The sequence below is a fragment of the Podarcis vaucheri genome (genome assembly GCF_965113315.1).
Source record: "Podarcis vaucheri genome assembly, chromosome: 10".
NCBI classification, from domain to species: domain Eukaryota; kingdom Metazoa; phylum Chordata; class Lepidosauria; order Squamata; family Lacertidae; genus Podarcis; species Podarcis vaucheri.
Window position 1 is genome coordinate 54163348 of NC_138748.1, and position 26598 is coordinate 54189945.

A 26598-nucleotide genomic window follows, 5' to 3' on the forward strand; every position below is an offset into this window, starting at 1 on the left:
GTGAGATCTTAGAACAGGATGGAGAGAAACTGAAATTAAAGAGCCATGAAAAACTAAAACCCAAAGTACAAGATTGGCTCCACTATTATCAAATAATGGAAGTTTTTAAACAAGACAGGAAAATTGGCTTCCAGGAGGAAAAATCAAAACTTGAGACAGAATTGTTAGAACCCAATACTAAGAATTTGTCAAGAATGTATAACTTGCTGTTGAAATGGAATACACAAGACGAAACAGTTAAATCAGTTATGATTAAGTGGGCACAGGACATTGGTCATAATATTATGTCTGCTGACTGGGAAAGGTTGTGGAACACTGGTATTAAATTTACGGCATGTAGTGCTTTAAAGGAAAATGTGATGAAAATGGTCTATAGGTGGTACATGACCCCAGTTAAGCTAGCAAAAATTTACCATTTGCCTGATAACAAATGTTGGAAATGTAAGGAAACTGAAGGTACTTATTATCACCTTTGGTGGACATGCCCGAAGATTAAGGTTTTCTGGGAGATGATATATAATGAAATGAAAAAGGTATTCAAATATACCTTCCTTAAGAAACCAGAGGCCTTTCTCTTGGGCATTGTCGGCCAATTGGTGCCAAAAAAGGATAGAACTTTTTTCATGTATGCAACAACAGCAGCAAGAATACTGATCGCAAAGTATTGGAAGACACAAGATTTACCCACCTTGGAAGAATGGCAGATAAAAGTGATTGACTATATGACATTGGCGGAAATGACGAGCAGAATTCGTGACCAGGGAAAGGAGACTGCGGAAGAAGACTGGAAGAAATTTAAGATTTATCTTAAGAACTATTATAAACTTGATGAAGTTTAGTCTGTCGAGATTTTACAGAGAGAAAGGGTTGCAGTAATATAAGATTAGATCAAGAAAGGACTATGATGAATTAGGATGGGAAAAAACATTTATAAGTTGCTATAAAATTTGGACATGAGGATGCAGAAAGGGGAGGTATGGGGAAGTCCGAGGAAAGAAGTTTATGAAAGGACATTTTGAAATTATATTTGTTTGTTTGTCTGTTTTTCTTTTATGTTTGTTTGTTATAAAAACTTTTGTAAAACCAATAAAAATTTTATAAAAAAAAAAAGCACTTAACTTTGGCTGGATCATGCTCATTCTTCAAACTGCATGCTGTGAGAATATGAATGTGGTCTCACTAAAAGCTCACTACATCTTCCATAAATGTGTCCGGTTTGTTATTAAATATTGTTTTACAAGAGCATCAATCCAAGTCAAGGATTGACTTCTACACACCTTCCACCCAGTAGTGACCTGATTGGCTGAAGTCTTTTCCAATGTTCTCTGTAAAATAAATTGGCACCGAGAAAAACAGAACATTCTCTCAATGAGCACGACCCACTCCCTCATTTATGCATCCAATGTGTCACTCCAAGAGCACAGGCTTTGATCACGAGGACATGCGTATAGCAGACTGCAACCCTAAAGATTTAATAGTGCTCCTTAATACAGCTACTTCTGTCTGTTGACACAGGGAAATTCCAACTGGCCTGACTACTGAATGGAACTGAAATGCAAAAATGTAATGATATTTATATACCCCCACAGCTGCCAGCAAACTCACATGCGTCATGAGTCATTCCAGATGTGGATATAAAACAGAGCCCGTCTGTGCAAATGAATTCCCTGATCCCAAAGAGACTTGGTTTAAGGCGAGGTGCCGCTAGTTTGTCAGGAAAAAAATTGCGCTCAGCAAGTTTTTCCTGCTACCAGGAGGGAAGAGGATAAGAATTTGCTGGCTGTTACAGATACAAGGAGAAGGTTGGGAAGAAAGGCCTAACCTATAGGCACAGCTAGGGCACTATTTTTGGACAATCAAGGATGCACTTGAAGACGCTGCTGCTGCTATTGTTATATTACAATGCTCATGCCACTGTGCCTCCCAGGTGGAACCGAGGTAAGAGTTATAAATATAAATTGCTTACAGCAGAGAAACAGAGGTGTTTGCACAGGAGAGATCAATTGAGGGCTCCCTCTCCCCATCTCCCTCTACCAGCTCTTGAGAGTGGTCTGCGTATTTGCTTGTTTGCTTATGTTCATCTATTCCCATCCATTTCATAAAACAGCCCCCCTGTTTTCTTTCTTGCAAAAAATTAACTTTAACATAGATTCTCTTCCATCTGTAAAAGGTGGACATTGAAACCACAGGGTACCTATCTGGAATTAAGTCCCGTAAACGAACACTACTAATTGGTCTCATATGTTTCTACATTGACTCTGTTCACACAAACAGAAACCCTGCAAGCCGAAGACCTGAACTGAATTATTATTTTTGCTACACTCAACCACATGCAGCTGTGCATTTTGAGCCTGGCTGATTTTAAACACATTGCGGTGGAATCCTATCTTGAGCTCTGCTTTTTCTCGCAATGTAAAGGGAAATTAAGGAAGAACGGTTGATTCCTCTTTTAAAGAAATGTTGCCGTGCCTCTTTTATTTCAACTTAACTTCACACGCACCCGGCTGCCACCATTATTTATTATATGTATATCACCATTCTTTTATTGATCTCAAAGAAGCTTGCAAAACCAGAGCCAGAACCGCTTAGCTTCAGCAAGGGGTCTCTGTACCATGTGCCTTTAAACCCAGCTCTGGGCCTCATCTCATCTTAGGAAAGCTAAGTAGCAGCATTTCTTAAAAGAGGAGTGTATATTATTCATCCACCTCTATTCATATATTACCGCAGCAGCTTAGAAACAACTTCCCTATAGCTTCATCCTATGTCACCACCTAGGTGTGAGCGCAGAAAGGCAGGCAATGGCACCTTATGATACATTGCACCTTAAAATGATCAACTATAGCATTGCCCCATTTGATGACACCAGAGCAATACTTCAGATTGGCTCCTGTTGTGGGTTCTGGTTGCAAATACTGTGCTGCTGTGGCAATCCTTGTACTCCATCTAATACATTCACTTGCTGATATACTTGGGCTGCCCCAAAGGAGGACTCCAGAAGGCTTCTGGAGTTCTTCTGGGAATTTAAAAAGGGAGTTTAAAAATGGATAATACTTTTTCACTTTTTCACAGTGGAGATGTAACCACCTAGGTGTGAGCGCAGAAAAAAAGGCAAGGCTAAATTGGGATTGAGCCATACAACTCCCCTGACGTGGTCTTCCATTTTTCTGAACCTGGTGCCCTCCGGATACTATGGACTAGAACTCCCACCAGCCTCAGTCACCAATGACCATTATTTGCACAACATACGGCATGGACTAGTTGGGGGGAAGATTGATTGACATATTATTAGGATGCTGCTGCAGTCCTGTATAATTGGGATCAGGTGGGACACGAATCTGCCCCAGTGGCGTAGCGTGGGGGTGCAGGGGGGGCCGGCCGCACCAGGCGCAACATATGGGGGTTAGGGTTAGGGGGCGCAAATCCACGGGTTAGGGGGCGCAAATTACTTGCCTTGCCCCGGGTGCTGACAACCCACGCTACGCCACTGATCTGCCCCAGAACCAGAATGCTTACATGCAAAGTGGTGGTACAGAATGCATTGTATACCTGCGAACCAACAGAATCATTCAATGCTTCTCAAAGCTTATCCTGCTGTGTTGCTTGTTGCTATCAGTTCCGATAAGAAAAGTTGATTTACTTCTGAAGGTGATAGCATAGTGCCAAAGGCATTTGCTCCAGGTAGCCAAAATGACTCTTGGTTATGGTGTGCAACCTCCCCAGCCCTGCCTCTGTGCGTCCATTCATCTGCCACATAACAATTTCTCATGGCACTAATACGTCACACCTTAAAATGATCAACTATAGCATAGAAAGCTTCTGGAGTCCTTCTGGGAATTTTAAAAGCCAATGGGAGTTTAAAAATGGATAATACTTTTTTACTATTAAAAGTGCAGATGTCAGAATGAGAACTTTTTACTTAATCTAGGTTCAGCCTGGGTTGTTACCATCACGTACATGTAAAAAAATTAATCTGTAGCAACACAGAGATCTACATTCCTTTCTAGGTTATCCAGAAATCAGTCAGGCCAGACACATGTGTAGAAGGTCAATAAGTGATATGCAGGAGCCATGGTGCTTAACACACATGAGTCAGTGTTCTCCGCGCCAGTTGGGTGGCCATGAACCAATTTGGAGAGCCTCCTGGGGGCTAGCCTGGTTAGCTTTGGCTCCATCAATGGCTCTTCTGGTGACTCACTGGTAGACAGCCAGTTTTTGTGCCAAGGAATTCTGAATGGAGGAAGGAGATCCAGCAGTTGGGGCTCTTACACTTGAGTGCAGGGATGGGAAACCATTTTCAGCCTAAGGGCTGCATTCCTTTCTGGGCATTTTTCCAGGGAACCATGCTGGTGGTGGGTGGGGCCAGATGCAAAAGTGGGCAGGGCAACAAAGGTCAGTTCCCCCTTTGTACCATAGGCTGGTTTCTACACCCACCCACCCATCACACCATCCCGTACCCCTCAACCATCTCAACTTGAGCCGGACATCTCAGAATTACAGAACCCATCCTGGCTTCTGATTGGATCCCGGAATGTCCCATTCTTTTTGGTCCAGCGCTCTGGTGCAAGTCAGCTGGCTCCCGCGAGAACTTGGGGGGGGGGCAAAAGAAAAATGAGCATCCTGGTTTTGATCAGTGAGATGTTGGAGAGTATGCCATCCAGTTAAGCCAAAAGCAGGATCAGAGTCCAAGGTCACGGGCTGGTCAGGCCAACCACTCCCCACAATCTCAAGGAGGATGCAGAGTCGGGGCAGTGATGTGTGTGAGCTGGGGAGACTCCCAAGGGCCCCATTTGGCCCCTGGAACTGAGATTCCACTTCCCTTCCTGAGTGCATAGCAGTGATGGCATAAGTGGCCTTCACAAGAGTTGTGGTGCACTTGGCAATTGCCCTCCTGCATGGTGCTAAAGTATATTCTTTATTTTTATTTTTAATACACATATATCTCACCTTTTCTCCAAAAATCTCAAGGGGGGATGCTTAATTTTCTTCCTCCCCATTTTATCCTCACAACAACCCTGGGAGGTGGGTTAGCCTGAGAGTGACAGGCCCAGGGTCACCCAGCAAGCTTCTTGGCTGTGTGGTAATTTGAACCCTGGTCTCCCAAGTCCTAGTTCAACACTCTAACCACTGTGCCACCATCTGGCAAGCACACTGGGCCTCTCGTTCAGTGGCAGGGGCTAAAAGCCGCCCTTTTGACACTGCTTCTCTCTAAGGTATATTAGCAGGACCCCTTCAATTGTCACTCCATATCACTCCCAGTGCTGGGGTACCATACACGTTCATTTCTTAGGGTTATTGAGGATTTGTGAGCATCATTTAGAGGAAAAAAAGCATGGTAACTTATTTGTGTGTTGTACTGTTTATGGAGGCAGGCAAACGACCACTTGCAATAATCATCTTGCTCATATACAGGGCGCCGGATCCATCTCTACTCATGTGCAAGAACCAATGGCCCCAAATAGGAATGCCTGACCCCGTCTGCATGAAAAGGCACATCCGGAGATGTAGACTGGGAAGCAGATGAGTTTCAGCTGGATGTGCTTCTGTGTCCTCAGATCCCCCTTAGAGAACTGGATATTTAACTAACGGGAGTTTCCCTTTTCGTTTCTGATGGGATCAAAATGTTCCACTGTGTTCGAAAAAGCTCCCTGGAAATATTTAGAGCTTGGTATGGAATATGGCAATATCTGGTTCGTTTTGCTGGTGATTAATAGTGGGGGCATTGTTAAGGGGTGGCCAGGACCCAGATTGCTTGCCCTTCCCACTTTTTAATGTAAAATGTGGCTTACAGGGCAACTGATCACGCTTCAAGGCCATAGAGACCCCAGTTTCCTTAAGGTGCCCAAAGGCATCTATGCTTGTAAATTAGCAGATTCCAGATGGCATTTCACCAGGAGTCCTTTAAGCACTGCTAGGTAATAGGGAAAGTCAAGTTCATGGGTTACTTTGAGGTCCATGTGGCTAAAATGAAAAAAAGAAGAAGTCTGTAATAATGTCCTAACCTGTTTGATCTCTCCGCTGTTATTTGGCACTTGGTCTGTGTTTGCTTTGATTGCACTGTCTGTAATGGAGAAGAAAAACACTTCTTAGCCAAGATTGTTGGGACTGCCCCAAAATCCACAGGTTTTCAAGAGAACTTTGGCTTACAGGACAAGTTTAATTTGTAATTTTTAAAGAAATTAAAAGAGAGAAAGCCTTTGCCTGATTTGGATATTTTGAAACAAATTTGTCCATAGAATTGTACAGTTTTATGGGGTATCGTAGGTCAACTAGTCCAACTCCCTGCTTGTTGCGGGAAACCCAGAGATAGAGAGATGACACCCTTTAGGTGTCACAAGATGGCAACTTCCATCATTCTTGTCCATTGGTTGTGCTGGTTGGGACTTGTGAAAGTTGGAGTCCAATAACATCTAGAGGCCCACAACTACTGCCCAGTGCCATTCCACTTGAAGACCTCCAATGACAGAGGGTCCATACACTCACTCACTCGCTAGCTAGAGATGGGCGACTCTGTCAACTTCATTTCCCCCTCGGTTTTTCATTTTTCCAATCTCAAAATTCAGTTCTCCGCACTTCCATATCACTTTGTGGGGTGGGGGGCGGATTTAGTCCTTATGAAAATCCTTCACCTTTTCCATGCAAATTTCTCCTAATATAAACATTTCTGTATGCACTTTCCCCTGTGAACTTTGAAGGATACCTGTGTCTCAGAGAATGCAGATCTGGCATAGCTGTGTTCACACATTGCTTCTGAGAAATTTGGCAGGTTCCCCTTTCAATGCAAACTGGATCAAATTTCACCCCCCCCCATCCCTACCAGTGAGTAATTGATTCCATTGTCCATACTGCTTTTTGTTGTTATCTTACTGTTCAGCTGAAATCTTTCATCCTGGAATTTAAGCTCCTTAGATCATGCGCTGTTCCTTGGGGCAACAAACAAGTCTTTGCCCTCTTTCTAGGTGGAATCCTTTGGAGAGTTGGGACTAGATCCTTAGGGATCCCTTCCAACTCTATGATTCTATGCTTCAGGTATCCAAAGTATGCCTACACTCGAGTAGGACCCTGGCAGAGACACATGCCCAACTGGCATGTTCTCTCCCTCCTGGTCTTTTGTTCGGGAGCTTCCAAAGCTTTCTTCAGCCCGAACATCTTAGCAACCGATGGCAACCGACACCAGCACACTTAAGGATCTGCAGAGTCTTTGGAGCATTGCATGACAGACCTCAGCAACTCAGCATTTTGGCTAATCTACTTTATTTACATATAAACACACATGGAGCACTGCAATATGGCTCCCTGTCTCTAGCATCAGACAGCAAAGAGAAAGAACAAAGGACAATAGTCCCACTTCACAGAACACAGTAACACAAACATCCTGTCTCTGTCACTTCCCACTTTGTGGAGTCAAAACATATACGGTCATGTGAAAGACAACAATCCCATGACTGCAATAATGGAGCAGGAATTCTAACAGTTCCGCCTCACCCTGCTCCGCTTCTCCAAGTTAAACATACTGAGCTCCTTTACCTCTTTTCTTAACAAGACCTATTTTCCAATTTCCATCTTTGTTGACCTCCTTTGGACCACTTTTTCTACATCAAAGATGGGGAGCTTGTGACTCCCATATGTTATTGGATTACCTGTCCCATCAGCCCCTGCTCTATGTCCTTCTCAAAGTGCAGTGCCCTTCTTTATTCCAAGCTTGTTGCTGAATCAATGAGACATCTTGGCTTGGTTACAGTGCAGTGTTGGGAAGGGGTGGGTGGGATATTATTATCCCCCATATTTTTAGTGGCCAAAATTTGGTGCGGCACTAATCTGAACGCTTAAAAAAATGTATTTCTCCCCCCCCTCCCCAAGAAGCTGTAAACGAACAATAATTATCCATTGTCAGTTGAATCAGGGCAGGATATATTAAGGACAGATGTCTCTAATGAGCCATATGCAGCATTCTCCATGGAATGAGGACTATGCAGTCAGTGACATCTGAAAAAATGGGTTGCCTGCACACGGCAAATCCAGCTAATTATTAACATTTAGGGTTCATTGTGAATAAGTGCAGCATGAAATAACCACAGAGATGTGGTAGATATTTTTGGAACGACTTGTCTGCCAATCCTGGCTAGGGTTGCCAAATGTCAAGGTTTTAGCCTCCTTCTTAGTGTCCCTAGGAAAAGGAATAAAATCTCAAGGAAAAGCTGTTTTTTCTCAGGCCATCTCTATCCCAACCAACCATTCGGCTGGTTCAAGTATCCTGAAGCTTTGCAAAAAGGTTACATTAGGCTAAAATGCAGTCAAAGCAGTGTATATTTGGACTAGGTTTGCACTGAAATGCAGATGTATTTTCACAAAGGCTTTTTTTAAAAATTGCAAACTGATGTGGAAATGTGGAGGATTGAATTTAAGATTGGAAAAAGAAGAGACAGGGAGCAACCTAAATTGTCAGATTTGCCCATCTTTATGGGGCAAGATGATTGTCAGATTTACTCATCCCTACCTGAATCATAGAATCATAAATGTTTCAAGTTGTTGAGGACCCTGAGGGTCATCTAGCCCAACCCCCTGCAATGCAAAAATCTCAACTAAAGCATCCATGACAGATGGCCATCCAATCTCTGCTTTAAAAGCACCTGGGAATAAGATCACCCATCCCACTGAATTCAGTAGGAAATACCTCTGAGTGGACAGAGTTAGGCCTGCACTTTTAGTCTGGATCTAACCCCAGATCAGTCTGGATCAAACCCAATACCTCTAATTCCACATAAATGCAAATATTCACAGACACTTACAGAAGCTTCTTGTCTACAGGGTCACACTTTTGGCTTGCCTGAGGTTATGATTATCTTTTCCACGGCTCTGCCCCAAGAATAAAAACAAATCATGCCCAGCTGGAATTGGCACTCACTGAAGTTCCACAGACCAGCTATTATTCTGATTCATTTTTAAATAAGAGTACTGCTTTCTAAGATTATGAAAGAGCTGAATTCATATAAGCAGGAGACAGTAGACTCCTTTTGCAGCATAAAATCTGCTCCTCCTCCTTCTAGAGGGAGAAGAGGGAGTGATTCCACCCGCAATAGCCTAGCCTGCTGACCACTCCCTTTCTCAAACCCACCTAAGGGCAATTTTTGCCAGACGCACGAGAGCCTGAGGGCCCTTAGCCATTAGGCTCATTGCCAGGGCCTCACCTTCTTTAAGAGGAAAAGAGCAGAGAACACTGTAATGAGAGCAGCATTTGGAGAGATCGCTTGTTCTCTGTCTGGAGTCTGGCTTTATGTCATGTTCTCTGAAGAGATCATTTGGTGGAGTCGGGTTTTCCTTTCTAGACTTCCTGGAAAATGGGGGCACTCCACCCTTAATTCCATGATGGTGGGGCTCATCTGCTGAGCCAAACTGCCCCGTGATGTCAATGACCTGCTTGGAATGAATTCCTTACAGCGAAACAATTTTGCATACAACTGTGCTGTTTCAAAGGATTTGCAGCACAATCCTACACAATTCAGTCGGGCTTATGCCCAGGTAAGTGGAGTTGGGGCCTCATCTTTAAATCTGCATCTTCAGATTTCAAAGCATTCTACAAATTGCAGCTGTGATTGAATTTGGGAAGTACCGTACTTTTTGCTCTATAAGACTCACATTTTCCCTCCTAAAAAGTAAGGGGAAATGTGTGTGCGTCTTATGGAGCGAATGCAGGCTGTGCAGCTATCGCAGAAGCCAGAACAGCAAGAGGGATTGCTGCTTTCACTGCACAACGATCCCTCTTGCTGTTCTGGCTTCTGAGATTCAGATATTTTTTTCTTGTTTTCCTCCTCCAAAAACTAGGTGCGTCTTGTGGTCTGGTGCGACTTATAGAGCCAAAAATATGGTATGTGGGTAATTCTCTTCCTCCCTGTCCGTTCTCCATCCTTTGAAAGGATATTGCATGATCACTTCATCTAATAGCAACTTACAGTGGTGCCTCGCAAGACGAAAATAATCCGTTCCGCGAGTCTCTTCGTCTAGCGGTTTTTCCGTCTTGCGAAGCAACCCTATTAGCGGCTTAGCGGATTAGCGCTATTAGCGGTTTAGCGGCTATTAAAGGCTTAGCGGATAAGGGTGCTGACGACCTAGTGCCGAGAGTGGAAGGTAGATTTATCTTCCCCATGGGAGTGAAAATCAACTGTCCTTTAACAGTAGGAATTGATAGCTGAGCAAAGAACCATAATTTGGATTATAAGATTCTTGCTTTACTAAAAATTCCTTAAATACTGAAAAAAGGGGGGGAAATGGATGTATTTTGGGATGCCATACTGCAACATTTAGAGATGTGGAAAATCCAGTGGATGCTTATATTCTTCTTCAGGAGGTGCAGTTAAAAGCAGTTCGCATTGGAATTTGCAATGGTCAGATTCTGTCACCATGCCAACACAAATAGTGGAGGCCATGTCAACAGTCCCCACCTGAAAGTACTGTCTGATGCAACCAGCATCTCCATGTGATGCCCACCAGGAAGAGTGGCCAGTTATCCTCTTTCATGCTGGTTTCCCACTGCTTGTCTTCTTTCGCTGTGTGCCTGGCAGGCAGCAAAGCCAATGCACTTTGAATTAAGCAATTTCCCAGGGCCATTTGAGGATTCACACGGTGCACAGCACAGCAGCGGGCTGGCAGTGACTGCAGCAGGATGCAGTGCTGGCTTGTTTCCGAATTGAAAGCACCCACCATGCCTTCACCCACTGACCACCTCCTTCCATAGTAAAAAGAAAGAAACCAGAACCAGCAGAGCTGTTCTAGGTTATTGTGCAAGCTACACCTGATGTTGCTAGACTCTAAATCCTATCAGCCTGGGTCATTGGCCATGTTGTATGGGATTGATGGGAGTTGGAGTCCTCCAGTGTAAGGGTAACCACTGGTTCCCCATCCCTACTTTAGCGGGCTTGTTCGATCTGCCTACAGGCAGACATTCCTTATAGTATGGATGTGGAACCTATGGCTATCTGGATGCTCTTGAACTCTGAACCCCATCAATTCCAGATAGCATGACTGAGGGAGGTTCTTCAACAACACCTGGAGAGTCACACATCTGGTTAAAATATTAGAACAGTAAGAAAACCACCAAGAAGCAGTGGGGTCAGGGCACAGCAGAAGGGCACAGCCAGGTTCAGTCCATGCCCTCCCCAATTAACATAGGGATTAGCAGCTGGTGATGGGAAAGACTATATGCTGGAGATCCCAGAAAGGCATTGCAAGTCATAGTAACTGCTGCCTCCCACATTGTTTTTTCTGCAATAGCAGCACTAAAGTGACCAGCACTGAGGTGACCTCTCTGGGACGCAATCTTGGGCATCATGTGTGGAGGTCCTGGGCTGCCCAGAGAGCAAGACCCCCCCCTTTGGACTCATTGATGTGGTCCAAAGCAAAGCAGAGCATTAATTGTGCTGAGAGTTTCCCAATTCAGTGTATTTTGAAATCCAGTCCTATGCTGGATCAGGGATCTCCTGTCTCCCAAGCAGTCACAATTACTGTACATGATGTGAGTCGGAGGCATCATTAAAATAAATTAGTGCATGGTGAGATGAAATAATTGTTTTACATAAACTCCTCCAGGGGAAGAAGACGGAGATGGCAAATCACATTAATCCTGCCATCCTATTCTCTGATACGGAACAAGTGTCACAGCTCTGCGTTGGCGTAGGGGGAAGCCGAGTCAGCAGAAAAGTTTCTGCGTGGTTTTGTAAACACTGCGCCAAATATTGTCGGTACACCTTTCTCCATCTCAAGATCGTTTCTGTTTTTGCACAATTTGCAAAATGAATCACTGGCAATTGGTGATGATGCATTTACTGAGTAAAGCCAATGGAAGAGCAAGCTAACGAAACAAGAAACCACGTGCATAAATGGGAGGAGATAGAAGTCTTAGCGTGCCCAGTGGCCTGGGATGGAAGGGCATGAGGTTTTCAAGATCGCCTTTTGGCAGCCATAAAATAAAAGCCATAAATAATTAGAGAGCCAGGGAACACCCAACAATTCCAGGATCAAATCAGAAACTGGGATGGCTTCTGTAAATCAGGGGCTGTCCCTGGAAAATAGAGACACCTAGAGGGTCTGGAAACGGTGGCACGAAAGGAAATCTGTGTGAGCCCTTAGTCGTTTTGCAATGGATTAATTCATCTATCCCTCAGGACTAGACCTTTCCATGAGTTATGTTCCCCAAAGAACGGTGCTTTAAAAGTTATTAATTTGATCATTGTAGCCTGGATCCCTGCCAGCGGTTGTTTAGCAAATAAACATTGTAACTGCTGGGTGATTGAAGTTTTAATTACTAAGCAATTAACACTTCAAGATTTCAAGGCAGAACATTGTGGGAAAGGTGCTGCAGCTCAGGCAGGAGGGAAGGGAATGCAAAGGAGAGCAGAACCTAAAAGGAATGGAGGAGGAGGAGAAATGGAGGCCTGGATTGCAACCCCCTTCCTCACAGGGCCGTTGTGAGGATGACACGGTGCGGGGGACTGATGGACATTGATCAACCTGAATTCTTTCTACTCCAGCATCCTGTTTTTTCAGTGGCCAACCAGATATATAAAGAATAATAAAAAAGGACTTCTGATTTAAAGATCTCACCCCCATAGTGTGGGTCCAAAGGGTTGAAACAATGAGCAAAATCTTTATCTCCCACAGGAGATAGAGATGGCCATCAATTTGGATGGCTCTAAAAGAGGATTGGGGAAATTCATGGAGGATAAGGTTGTTGTTAACCAGTAGTTCTGATGGCCACGCTCTGCCTCCACGTTGAAAGGCAGTCCTGCTTCTGAATGCCAGCTGTTTGAAACCACTGGGTGGAAGATGGAGTGCTCTTTTGCTCGGGTCCTGCATGTGGACTTCCTACAGGCATCTGGTTGGCCACAAGATGCTAGACTAGATGGGCCATTGGCCTGATCCAGCAGAACATTATGTTCATATGTTCTTACTGTGCTCCCATTAGCAGTTAACCATGGCTCAGAATCCTTCGAGTCCAAAGCCTGGATCTCTTGGAAGTTTGAAGGTTCAAATACCTTCTTGAAGCTATTAACAGCAGTTACAGCTTCAGCTGCTTTAGCAAATTCATCAGCAAATCTCTTTGGAGGTCTACCTTTTGTGGCTCTTTCAGACCTGCAAATTAGACGTAAGTCTTCAAGGCTCTCCTCTTCTTTCTTAGGAGAAAAGTGGCCTATAGTGAACAGTGGTTCCTCCAGTTTTCGATCAGAGCCTTCAGAGGGTCGCAGAGAGGCCTTAGCACTCTTGAAATCCTCTGAACCATCTGAGTCAGTTTCAGATTCAGAATCAGAACCTTCATCAGTGGGTGTGGGGTTTTGCTGCTGTTTGCGTGTCGAGGTCCCCAATCTACCCCCCCAAATAACTCACAACGGACACATAATTTTTGTTTAAGATTTTTGGCATGATTTTGGCCACAACTTTATTCAATTACAAACTGTGAGTGGTTGTTTAGGCATTGGTTAAGACTATCTGTCCCCCTGCCTGGGGACAGAACTGACTTCCGGGCACCACCGAAAGCCAGTGTGGGAAAACAAGTCGGGGAAGAATTGGAGCTGAGTCACAGACCCTCAATTCTCACCCACAAGCTCCCCGAAGGCTTGCCGGCCCTAGTCCCATTCCAGGGATTGGACGAAAAGTTGGCAAGCCCCAGGATTCCTTTAACGGAATTCCCTTTCCGCAGCAACCATGGAGGGGCAGGCCCATCCTATCCTAACCCCTCCTCCACCAATTTATAACCAATGCCTAACTGCAACCTTACAAGTTGTGACGATTTGCTACATAGTAGGCAAAAACCACCTGACCGGCCAATTTGCCAGATGGAAAAATTCCTACCAGGCCCCTGCTCGAAGGCAGACGATCCCATGACAGGCATAGCAAGGTCAACACAACAACCCCTTACTCTAGGGCGGGTGGGCGGGTGATCTGTTGCACACAGCAAAGAGAAAGTCCCAAGCTGCGTGCAGAGTATTTAAACATTTTACCCCTCCCACCAAAATTGCAACATAACTTTTCCCCCAGCAAACCAATCACTGCCCCCATGCCATCTTGGAGAACCTGCCTGGCAACAAAGGGGTGGCTCAGTAGACCCCACCGCAACACGTGCTCTCCATGAAGGAGAACACGCTTTATCCTCAGACTCTTCACTGTCATCAGGATAACATTGGAAAATTCCCACAGAGGAACCTCAGGCCTGGATGGATTGAATGCGGCCCCCTGCCTTCTCCATCTGGCCCTCAGAATTCTCCACCTGCCACACCCCCTCTCCTCAAGCACACCCCTCTATGCCTCTTGTTACACACCCCAAGTGTTTTTGCCTGGCAGGAATGTGTCCTTGAACTCCCATAATGCCTTGTGCTCAGAGGGGAATTTGAGCCTCAGACTGAATAATCTTCCCCATTAGAGCAAGAAGGAAAGTCTTGGAATATGGTGTTAGATGGAAGGAACAAAATGGCTAAAAAGGGAGCCATTATTTCAGTTTAAGCCAAGGTTTGTCAGAGCTCAGATACCAGATTTATTATAATTATCAGTGCCGGGCAGAAGTTCAAAAGGTATGGTTTAAATGAAAGGCTGCATTTCTGCCTGATGAGCAGCAGCTCTGAAAAACAGCGGCCCTGCCAGGCTGGGCTGGGTAGCAGGGGCAGCTGCACAGTGAGAGCAACAGCTTCTTTCTTATCTCTCCCTTCCTCCCCAGCGATGCTCTTCCCATCCGCTCAGCGAGTGAAGAGGTCTTCGGCAGCTCTCCTCAACCCAGTGCTTCAGAAGTCTCAGGATGATGTGGACCTTCTGTTCGAGGTTTAGTATACACCAGAGAACCATCTTTCTGTGTAGAAATATACCAGATATAACAATATCGTCAAGGCAGCACAGAGGATAAGGAGCTTGGTTCAGAGCCTGGATAGCCTGGTGGGACAGAAGCACTTGTTGACTCACTGCTGCTTATGAAGGGGAGGGGTGAGGTGGCAGGGCAGGCAGCACAGCACAAATGCACTGGTAAAGCCCACCTGGTGCGCCCGCCAGTGTGTTTGCACCATGCTGCCTTCCTGCTGTCTCACCCATCCTCCTCCTCAGTGACTCACCTGCTCAGAGGGCAGGTGAGTGCCTCTGCCCTACCATGCTCTATGCCAGTGTTTCCCAACCGGTGTTCCGCGGCACACTAGTGTGCCGCGAGACGTTGCCTGGTGTGCCGTGGGAGGGAGGCGGGCAAGTCGGGCGGCGAGAGGCGGGGCGGCGGCGGCGAGGAGAGGCCGCCCAGCGTGGGGCTCTCGCCGTCTGCCTGCCTGGCTGCCTGCGTGGCGCTGACGTCACGGGGCTGTAACGTGCCCCACATAGGCACACGCGGGGCGGCGAGCGAGCTCCCTCCCACATCCCATCGCCGCTCGCTTCGGCCGGCCTACTGGGCTGTCGCAGGCGGAAGGCCTGCGCATGCGCGAGGTTTTCGCGCCTTCGGGATTCCCTTCACACCTTCCTCCTCCCGGGTCCTTGAGAGCGCGGGAAGCGGCAGCGCGAGACCGGCGTTGAGCCTGGTAGGTATTGCGCTTGCCAAGGCAGTCATTTGGGAAATGAAAACTTGCAAAGCAAGCAACCAGTTCAATCTGAAGTACGTGTATGCTTAATATCCTATATCTGCACCTCCCCCACACTTGGTGCCATTTTCATCTACACATGCAGCAGAGTAAGTTGACCCAGAATAGTACCAATTCAGATGGCAGATGGGAGAATGACAGTGCTGAATGCTTTCCCATGTAGAACAGTCCCTGCAAATAAAAACCTAGCATATTTGGAAGAGGGATGCTAGCCTAACCATTACCTTCTATGCTGTTACTATTTTTTTAATTTTTTTTACATAAGTAAAAAGTGACCTTTCCCCATCTGGCATGGTGGTGTGCCTCGAGATTTTTTTCATGAAACAAGTGTGCCTTTGCCCAAAAAAGGTTGGGAAACACTGCTCTATGCTACTGGAGGAGAGGTGTCATGACATTTATTTGCAGGCTTTTGCTCTCATGTTTAAGAGCAGCCATCCATGCCACTGAAATAAAGTTACGGACATTAGGAAAAAAACCCTGAAGAATCAAGTTTACTGTGATTAGGGAATGAGGCATATGGAAAGCCTCTCTCGCACATCAAATATAGAATCACAGAATCATAGAAGTGTAGAGTTGTCACTGTCAATCTGTAGCTTCATTGCTGAATCCAATAAGCATGCTTAAAGTTGTCACCATAAAGCAGGAATAGGGAACCATCGTCCCGCACAGCCTGCAAATGTCCCGGAAAAAAACAGGACATCCCGTTTTCTCATGTGAGAGCATGGCAACCATTTTGGGTGCCGTGACTCATACAGGAGCATGGGTGCGAAGACACACGTCCCAGTTTGGGGATTCCAATATGTTGTTGTTGTTTTGAATATTTTATTAGTTGAATATAAGAACAACATATAATCAAATACAAGCAATCAAATACAGTGGGATTCCAAGATGTTGATGGGTATGCACCCCTGGCTATTGGCTGTTCTGGCAGGGGCTGATGGGAATTGAAGTCCAACAACCTGTGGAAAGCCACGGGTTCCGTGGCCCTGCCCCAGAGCAATATTTTAACAGAAATCGTAGATGGTGGTTAGATGCTGGCTTCAGAAGAACGTGGTCTCAAACACAGCTGAGTGATGGGCTACAGCTGTAACGGCTGCTGACCTGCCTCCTGCCATTTTATTTTTAAACTAATCAGCCCCTTTGTCTGCTTTATGTTCCAATAAAAACAATCTAAATTTAACCTAAATGTTATGCATTGTTCCTGTGGGAGGCTGGCTGGGTTCTCCCAAACAGCAAATGAGCCAAGTTTTGTTTGGAAGGTACCACTCCAAAATACGGTTGCCCTGCCGTCTTTTGGGACAATTTTGCCTCATTCCTCCTCTGTGTGTTTCTGCCCCAGCTTCTTCTAAGTGAGCTGCAGATCAACGACGACCTGAAGATCTCTGTCAAAGATGAGGAGCTGGCTTCGATGAGGAAGGCGACTGCATTTGACACTCTCTGCAATGACGTCATCCCTAAAAGCATCACGGACATTCGCCGACTGAATGCCAGGCTGCTGGGTCACCCTGGGGTGCTAAAGAAAGAAGATTTCGAGAGGACAGTGTTGACCATGGTCTACACAGCCTATAGGGCAGCTCAGTCCCAAGGTCACCAGAAAGACACGTGGGCGGAATCCTTTGTGGGTCTCTACAAGGCCCTGAAGCACGACTTGACATTCTCAACCAGCCAGACGTCCTCATCTCAGCGGACTTTGTAGTCCAGAAATTTACTTTAATAGGAAGCACATCTGCCTCTTTGCTTTGTTTTTGTATATATAAAAAGTTTAGGACTGCAGGCGTGGAAAGATTCTTTATTCTCTAGCTCCTCCTAGAGGGCACCTGTTGAAAAATCTTTTACGTGCTTCTGAAATTTCTCCTTGTCTGAATTTCTCCCTGGATTTTGGGAGTTACAAATTGCCTGTGCCTGCTTCTGAAATGGAACCAATGAGTTAAGAATCCTTTCTTATTCTTTTCTCCTTTAAATAATCCAAATTTTGTATGAAGCCCCATGAATGCAGAGTTTTCCACAGTCTTTCGTAGACATAAGTGATTTCCCCAAAGCTCCGCTCAGATTAGATTGGAAATTAACTGAGTTCTCCCAGAAGGAAAAATGAGACAACTTACCTTTTTTTTTTTTTTACGGAGCCAGTCTGAGGACTCAAAACACCATCTCAGTCCTGCCAGCCTGCTGTCTCCCAAAACTCTCCTTGCAAGCTGACCTCAACCCCCAGACACACTTCATTTTCTTTGTCTGACAATCAGTGACCAAATGGGGAGGGCACAGGAGAGAAGGGAATATTGCTCTGTTTCCTTGTTCCCTCCCCAACCTTATTCACATATTCCTTCTCTGTAAAGTGCTAACATCCTGGAGTCCCATCCCAGGCTAGGCCTGCTTCAGTTTGTTTCTTAGTTTAATGCAAGCCTACCTGGTTCACATTTTCTGAAACGATCCACCAAACTGCCCTTAAAATTGGGTCAGTGAGAAAGTGGGAGAAACCAAAATGGACAGATGCACCAATCTGTCCATCCCAGCTGACATTAATTTATATAAAGAACCAAGGACATTTCTCTGGCAACCAACATGCCCCTTTGTTTTCAGATACTATGGTAGCCACAAAGCCCAAAACACCACGGCACACATTTTCTCTCCCACTCACTGGCAAGTGGAATCAGTATAAACCGTGCAAAATCTGTATAGGGAAAATTAATTTCCATAGACTTATACATCAAGATCAGTTAATCTGATCCTAACTTTTAGGGTACCTTCTTTTTACTCTAAGTGAATGAATCATTGGTTCTTTGATGTTCCCTCTTGTTACTCCCTCTAGGTTCATGTGAACATGCATAAAAAGTGTGTGCTTTGATACACATATATCCAGGGTCAAAAGGCCTCAGAGTTGTTTGTGCAAACAGCAATGCAGGGCATTTTTAAGCATGCCTATTCAGGATCATCCTGTTGTATTTTATAGGTCTTTGTCCCTCGTAAGTGTGCATACAATTGCAGCCTTAATTTTTTTTCCCCCAACTTGAAAACTGGTGAATGTTTGGGATCCACGGTGGAGAAAATACCCTTTCAATAAAATTCTCATTGATGAATTCATTAGCTTTTCAGCAGGGAATAATAGGGTTGTGCATTGGCTCTGTGTGCACCTCAGGTAATGAGGCAAATTGGTGTGATACAGGTCACAATATCATGCTCCTGAGTTAGATCAGGCTATTAACAGGTGAATTAGGGAATCCCCAGGGAAGTAGTTCTGTTGCCTCGGTTCCCCCATGCCCCAAAAATTCTGTGCATGACCTTCCTTTCCTTTCCTTTCCTGAAAAATGAAATCAAGTTGAATGGTAAAATGTCTAGCACTTGAGAGGAGAGGGAATATATAGGAGAGGGGAGATGGGGGATCTTTCATTTTGATGGACATTTTGATTATCTTTTAATCAGTGAATTATTTTCCCAGTGCACTTCACTGTCAGTGATTTAAAGGAGGAATGTTGAAGTAAACATGTGGTCTGCCTTTCTCCTCCATATTCTGGCTGCAAGAACAGGGCATAAGCAGTAGAGTTAGGCTACTGGGGTCTAAGAAAATAATCCCTTTTCCTAACAAACCATCAGAAATCATAATGCCCTCTCTTTTTTCTTCAAGTGGGGTACTTCTAGGAAGTGGGGAGTGGGGAGAAAAAGCAGTGACTTTTCTATTTTGTTATAACAAGATAAAATCACCTAGCATGATAGCCCCTGGACCTATCTAGAATCATAGAATCATAGAGTTGGAAGAGACCACAAGGGCCATCGAGTCCAACCCCCTGCCAAGCAGGAAACACCATCAGAGCACTCCTGACATATGGTTGTCAAGCCTCTGCTTAAAGACCTCCAAAGTAGGAGACTCCACCACACTCCTTAGCAGCAAATTCCACTGTCAAACAGCTCTTACTGTCAGGAAGTTCTTCCTAATGTTTAGGTGGAATCTTCTTTCCATTGCTCCGTGTCTGCTTCTCTGGAGCAGCAGAAAACAACCTTTCTCCCTCCTCTATGTGACATCCTTTTATATATTTGAACATGGCTATCATATCATATCTGTCCGAACTTTGGCAGGTTACTTAACTGTCCTTGTGTCCCCATTTCTCAAATGGATTGCCCCGATCAAATTAAGAGAGGGAATGTGGTTTTTTGTTTTCCCACATGAAAATGGTAGTCTGACCTTGTAGGAGAACTGCTGTAGCTACCTGTCAGAAATTTGGCAGTATTCATTCCTTCAGAAGTGAGAACTGTGCCTGCAATTTGCATCCAGTTCTGGAATAAAATAAAACAGTTAAATACTTTATTTCTTTCAGACAACAAACAAACAACAAACCACCTTAAATGTTCCCTGCATGGAAATCCCTGGATGCATCTGTTTGAACTTTGGCAGACTTGATCCATTCTGCAAGGGCTATTGGGCCTACAAATTACATCCACTTGTGTGAAAAGAAGTCATAGCCGCTTTTAGATTTCCCATTTTGGTCAATGGGAGCTAAATAGAGCGTTGGGCTTAACAGGTCAGATTTGGACCCAAATGTCAAACCAGAACAACACAGACCAGATCTGAAACAGATCAGGCTCCTTCGCATTGCTAGATACAGATACAAAATGAATATTGTGGTTGCTTCACATGCCTAGAACATACTTTTGGTTTAGCTTGGTTAAGAGATGATGACACAATTATTTTGCAGTTACCCACTGTAAGAGATGAAAACTGAGTTATCCAGGTCTCACTTTCCTCAGAGATTGGAGATGATATTAAAGGAATGGGGAGATAATCCCACAATTTCTGCAAATTAAACGAGGAACCTTAGCAACAGTGGCTTTTGAAGCCCCTTTGCACAGAAATGGTGGAGAGTCAGCATTTATTTTCTAGGAACACTAATATTTATATATATCTCCAAAAACAGAGCACTCGCAGTCAGATTGAAAGGGCCCAAGCAGCGTCAACGTCCTAGTATGGCTCCAAGCCTAGAGCTGACTCTGTGTGGGCTCAGACATCTGTTCAGCTATGGCAGATCAAAGATTCTACTAGCTGTGTAATTACACCATTCCTGGCTGTTCCTGTCCTGTGATTGAGTAACTCTGTGGTGTGAGTCATAATTTTGCTGCATCCCCTGCAGAATGAATAGTTTAGTTTAGGTCGCATTTGGTCAGCCAGTCAGAGAACCAACAGCAGGCAGCTAATCTTGTTTGACATGCAGCGAGGAAAGGAATCCAACTACATGTGTGTAGCAGGACCACATCTGTGTCACGGGACTCCAGTGATGGGACAGCACACTCCATTGGATCTCAGGAACCAGGAAGCTCAGAAACCAAGCAGATAATAAATTTAATAAAGAATGGGAAAAAATTATAAGTTACTTAAAAAGCAACTGTAAGCAATGAAAAACATTGGCAGGATTTTTTAAAAAAAACCACTTGCAATGTAACAAGAACTATGGTATGAACTGAGTTTATATGATGCAGTTGGAAAGAATAACTATGGAACCCGTGGAGGGGAAATGGAGGGAAGACGAAGGATTCAGAGAATCCTATTTGTATATAATTATGATCTACATGTGAGTGCAAATGTTAAATGTAAAACTGAATTTAATAATAATAATAATAATAATAATAATAATAATAATAATAATAGAAATTCCCCTTGGACGTCCCTTCCGCCTTTCAAATCCTGGTAATATCTGGGAAATCCCAGATGTATGACAGCCCTACCTAAACATGCTGTCTGTGGTGCATTGGAAGAAGGCAGTTAGGAGAGACAGACAGCCCAGGTCAGCAGAATACAAGAATTGCCACCACTAGGGTGCTGACTCTGCTGAAACTGCTCCATAGACCTGGGATTACCGGTAGCTGCCTAGATGCCAGATTGGTGTGTGCAGGAATTCAGAGGTGTCGAAGCGACTGCAAGTGTTCCCATTGACAGTAAAGAGCTAACTCTCTGCCGTGTGTATTCTTTGGCTGCGAAGTGCCATTCATTTCTAGGCAATCTTACAGGGAGTCACATGCCAGTGCTGGGCAGGGCCAGAGCCAAAGGTAGACCGAGCAACACATGTATATTTTAAACTTGTATAACCCCTCTATCCCCCATCGAGGAAAGCAAGAGGCATTATCAAAGTTCTAGGACCCATTCCAGCCAAGCAAAAACACTTGGGGGGGGGGCAAAGAAGGGGGAGAGTGCCAAGGTCCAGAGAGAGGGGGGGGCATTTGGCCTTCAGGCCTGGGCTTCATCACCCCTTCTTTATATAGAGAGCCATTGTTAAACTCTAAAGCACATTTCCCAGCACAGTGGGATTTCTCCCACAGTCAACATGGAGTGTTGTTGATTTAAGAGCCGGCGTTGCTAGCTCTCTGAATAATACATATACAAACAAAGCATAAAACACCCTCAGGCTCCCAGTGGATCAATGAACCTTAGAAATAACTCTTACAACCCTCTGCTTCCTGCTTGTAAAATAGAGCTTTGTTGGCTTCCACCCTCCTCTTTTACTGTGGGTAATGTCAGAAGCACAAAATATGGGAATGACATCCATAAAGGTCTATTTTATTTACTAAAGCATCTCTAACGAAGAAGCAAAACACCCGTGCTTTGAGGCACGCTTGGATTCAAGGTACATTTATCAGTGGAGATAAGCAACAAGGCCAGCAGAAAGTGCACACAAGGTATTTAAAAGCCCTTATCTCCACCATCTAATTTAGTTTTCTTTTTAAAAGAAAAGTCTTTCCAGGTGCTCAGAAAAGCTAGAGAGGCAACCAGGAGATAATGAGCTGGTCGCCAAGCATATCCTTAGAGCAGGAATGCAGGCATACCCTCCAACATTTCTCCAATTAAAATAGGGGCGCCCCATACCATAATGATAATTTTACTATTTATATCCCACACAACTGAATGGGTTGCCCCAGCCACTCTGGGCAGTTTCCAATATATATAAAAACATGACAAAATATTAAATATTGGGGGGGGGGGCATTCCCTACACAGGATTGCCTTCAGATGGCTCGGCAGTTGAATAACTCCATCTCCTCCAACATTTCTCCAATGAAAATAGGGATGTCCTAAGGAAAAGTGGGACATTTCGGGATCCAACCAGAAACTGGGATGGCTTCTCTAAATCAGGGATGTCCCTGGAAAATAGGGACACTTGGAGGGTCTGGAATATAGAACTTAGGGAAGGGAATTCCACAGAGGCCATCTTGTCCAAAATCCAGCAATGGCATTAGCAGGCTTAAGTTACAGAAAGGTAGATGTCAGCTGAATGTTGTAAGATACTTCTTGATGGTAAGAGACACTTGACAATGCAACCAACTATCTAAAGCATTGGTCTTAGACTAGTAGGTGGACCCACTACCAGATCATGGCCTGATCCTGCAACAGCAGCACCTCTCTCTCTATCCCCAAATGCATTTCTGGGTTAAAAGTGGATCCCAGATCAGAAAAGGCTGAAGACTACTGACCTAGAGGGATGATGAGCTGTCCAGTGCTGGAGGTCTTCAGGTAGGTTCCTCTGGATTTCCTACTTTGAGAAGAAGCATGCACACGAGGTGACAATGATGCAGCTGACCTTCAGTCAAAAGATTCTGATTTTACTCAAAAACAACAACACTTTGGCAACGTGCCCCAGATTCTGGCCATTAATGCAGTTGCACACATAATTCTGGCAGCAAGCACAGAACCAAGAAAGCTCATCCAGCATTTTATTTTATTTTTAATTCCAGTCAGTTGAAAACAACCCTAATTTCAAGTTTCACTGATTTTCTAACTAAATGCCAGTCCTCTATGAACTCATCTACTCATTGCTTGGGAGTGGGGGAGTCACTTTAAAAATATATTAGTACTTTTCCTCTTTGGGATGGGGAGGTTTACCACTTCACATCTTTTTGCTATGAACTGTTTTTTAAACCTTTCTTCTTTGATACATTAAAAACCTCTGGCACATGAACAAAGAAGGAAGCCATTAAGGGAGTCGCAAGTCTCATTTATGCATCTATACATTTAATAAATGCATTTGTTTACATGATTTTTATCCCGCTCTCCAGCCAGAAAAGGCTCCCAGAGGGAGTAGGGCTGGGCAAATCTGTCACTTTTGGTTTCTCTCACTCTCCCACTTTTCCAATCTTCAGTTCCATTCTTCACTTTGTTACATCAGTTTGCTTTTTTAAAAAAGAAAAAGAAAAAGTTCTCAAGAAAATTCACCAGCATTTCTATGGAAATTTCTCATAACAGACACATTTCTGCATGCAATTTTCACTAATATACACATTTCTCCTAGGCATAGTCTTCCTGCAAAATTCAGAAAAGTTCAAATTTCGATCAGGGGCTGTGTTTCGGTTCACATTATGTTTCAAAGAGAGAGAGAGAATCAGGTAGATTCACCTTTGCATGTGAACTGAATTGAATTTCTCCTCTATCCCGGCCTACACCCCACACCAAGGCTAAGAATGAGTAAATTTCAGGGTAACAGGCAAAGTGTGGTGTGGCCATTAAATAAATCAAAAATAAAAGCTAGCTAGCTTTTTCCAGTAGCATTACTAAGTGTGTGTAAACAGGACTCAAGCTCCAGAAGGAAGGCAAACCCATCCCTCAAGGGGTGAGCTGCAGTTGACTCTGTGCACCAAGGTTCAGCGTACTTTCAAGCCCATCGGAATATAGGAAGCTCTCATACTGAGTCAGACCACTGGTCCATCTAGATCAGTATTGTCTAGACTGACTGGCAGCAGTTCTCCAAGGTTTCATGCTGGGCACATTCCCAGCCCAACCTGGAAATGTCACAGATTGAACCTGCAAAAGCACATACCCTCCAACATTTCTCCAATGAAAATAGGGATGTCCCATTCCATAATGATAATTTTACTATTTATACCCCACACGTCTTTGCCCCAGCCACTCTGGGCAGCTTTCAACATATATAAAAACATAATAAAACATTGACCATTAAAAAAAAACCTCCCTATACAGGATTAAGGGACACGGGTGGCGCTGTGGGTTAAACCACAGAGCCTAGGACTTGCCGATCAGAAGGTTGGCAGTTCGAATCCCCACAACGGGGTGAGCTCCCGTTGCTCGGTCCCTGCTCCTGCCAACCTAGCAGTTTGAAAGCATGTCAAAGTGGAAGTAGATAAATAGGTGGGAAGGTAAATGGTGTTTCCGTGCGCTGCTCTGGTTTCGCCAGAAATGGCTTAGTCATGCTGGCCACATGACCCAGAAGCTGTACGCCGGCTCCCTCGGCCAATAAAGCGAGATGAGTGCCGCAACCCCAGAGTCGTTCGCGACTGGACCTAATGGTCAGGGGTCCCTTTGCCTTTACATACATGATTGCCTTCAGACAGCTCGGGCATCAGATAACTCCATACCCTCCAACATTTCTCCAATGAAAATAGGGACGTCCTAAGGAAAAGTGGGACATTCCGGGATCAAATCAGAAACTGGGATGGCTTCTCTAAATCAGGGATGTCCCTGGAAAATAGGGTCTGGAAGCAGATGCTCTACCACTGAGTTGTGGCCCTTCGTCAAATATTTCTCTACTATAATTGTCTCCCACAGAGATTTAACTGCTTGAGAACCTGGGGCAGGAGCCAAAGGTTACAGAACAATATGGCCCCTGACTAATATTATGGGCACCACTATTTGTACAGGCCTGCTTTATGGCTAAAGTTGCAACTGGTGAACAACGTGAGGTAAAAAGTGAATCATTCTGCATTGCCAGTGGGGAGTTTATATTTTCACAGCCATTCCTTGGCCTTGAAGCAGTCACACTGCCCAGCAGCTGAGGTGGGGGGTGGGGCCAGGAGTTGGGGGGAGGGAGGGAATAGCACTTGTCTTGGAAGGATATTGGTTTCCCCCAATGCCATCCTCTTAGCAGGCGGAGTCTGGGCTCCTTTCCATCCCTCCCATTGGTGAGCTGCAATAGGTCGGGACTTCCTCTCAAGTTTTTATCTCAAGATGAAGGTAATCTGTGTAAGAATTGCTTCTCTGTGCATTCCCTGAGAACTGCTGATCTGAGGGTAGGGAGGGAAAGGAGCAGAAAGATAATCTTTAAGCAGTTGAGAAATGTTACAGGAAAGAATGCAAAAAGTATAAAGGGAGAGAGAGGGAGAGAAAATACTTCTTCTTTTTTTAAAGCTGTGGATTTTCTTCCCTATTTTAATTTGTGCTAAACTGAATGCCTACTCTTTAGTTGAGGTGCACCTGAAAGTGGGCATACCTGCAAGAAGAAGAAAGCGAGGCTCAAAAAAACATTTGGGTTTCTGCCTACCTGATTCATACTCCAAGCAAACAAACGTGATGGGAGGCGAAAAGAAAATGGGCTCCACGGAGGCCGCCTGGTGATTTTCCTGGTGGTGGTCAGAAGGAAGGACATTATGTTCCTCAGACACTTATGGTGCGATGGTCATGAGGAGGCACTAGTCAGTCCTACATAAAGGCAGAGACTCTCCAATGCATTTCGCAACGTCCCCTTAAAGGAGAAAAGAAGCAAGAGCCGCCAATAACTCTTCCGTAGAAGGAGGGAACCATTTCCCCAGGGCTGGAGGAAGACCCTGAGGATTCCCATTGGGTCATCAAGGAGGTACACCAGGAACAGAAGGATGACAGTAGTCAAGGAGCTGCTCCGCGCCAGAAACCTGTTGCTGGTTATCCTGATTCCACTCTTGTTGCTTCCTTTGCCTCTCTTATATCCCAGCAGTGTAAGTACTTTGCTTCCCCGTCCTCTCATTTTCACCATAACTGGATTGGGAGCCAGCCTGGTGTAGTGGTTAGAGTGCTGGACCAGAACCATGGCTGAGAGGGGATGGGATGAACCCAGTCACTCAAGCTCAGCCTAACCTACCTTCACAGGGTTGTGTTGAGTATAAAATAGGGAAGAGGAGAACTGTTTACGCCACCTTGAGCTCCTCGTAGGAAAGGTGGGTTATAACTGTGATAAATAAATTAATGTGCTCAAGGAGAAAAGTTAGCAGGCCAACTAGGCAAAGCATTCTTGGCAAGCAGTCAGGAAGGTGTATGCGGGGGAGCAGGG

At 44.8% G+C, this 26598-nt stretch overlaps 2 protein-coding genes and 1 long non-coding RNA gene across 4 annotated transcripts in view; 2 read left to right on the top strand and 1 right to left on the bottom strand.

The window, feature by feature from the left end:
• The first annotated feature begins 1636 nt into the window (after positions 1–1636).
• Positions 1637–18882, top strand: FAM180A (family with sequence similarity 180 member A). Its single transcript, XM_082240664.1, has 3 exons — positions 1637–1938; positions 14699–14799; positions 16930–18882. The coding sequence occupies exons 1-3, from the start codon at positions 1863–1865 to the stop codon at positions 17284–17286; spliced, it is 534 nt and encodes a 177-aa protein (XP_082096790.1). The 5' UTR covers positions 1637–1862; the 3' UTR covers positions 17287–18882.
• A 779-nt stretch (positions 18883–19661) lies between these two features.
• Positions 19662–25917, bottom strand: LOC309542124. Its single transcript, XR_014224103.1, has 3 exons — positions 25837–25917; positions 23039–23097; positions 19662–19856 (listed from the first exon to the last, which is right to left on the bottom strand). It is a non-coding gene; the product is annotated as an uncharacterized lncRNA (long non-coding RNA).
• SLC13A4 (solute carrier family 13 member 4) overlaps positions 25509–26598 on the top strand; it is a 38492-nt gene continuing 37402 nt past the window's right edge. Inside the window, exon 1 of one of the 2 annotated variants that reach the window (XM_082240512.1) lies at positions 25509–25529. In XM_082240512.1, coding sequence (XP_082096638.1) covers positions 25524–25529 — 6 coding nt within the window. In that variant the 5' untranslated portion in view covers positions 25509–25523. The other variant, XM_082240511.1, reaches the window with a different exon arrangement.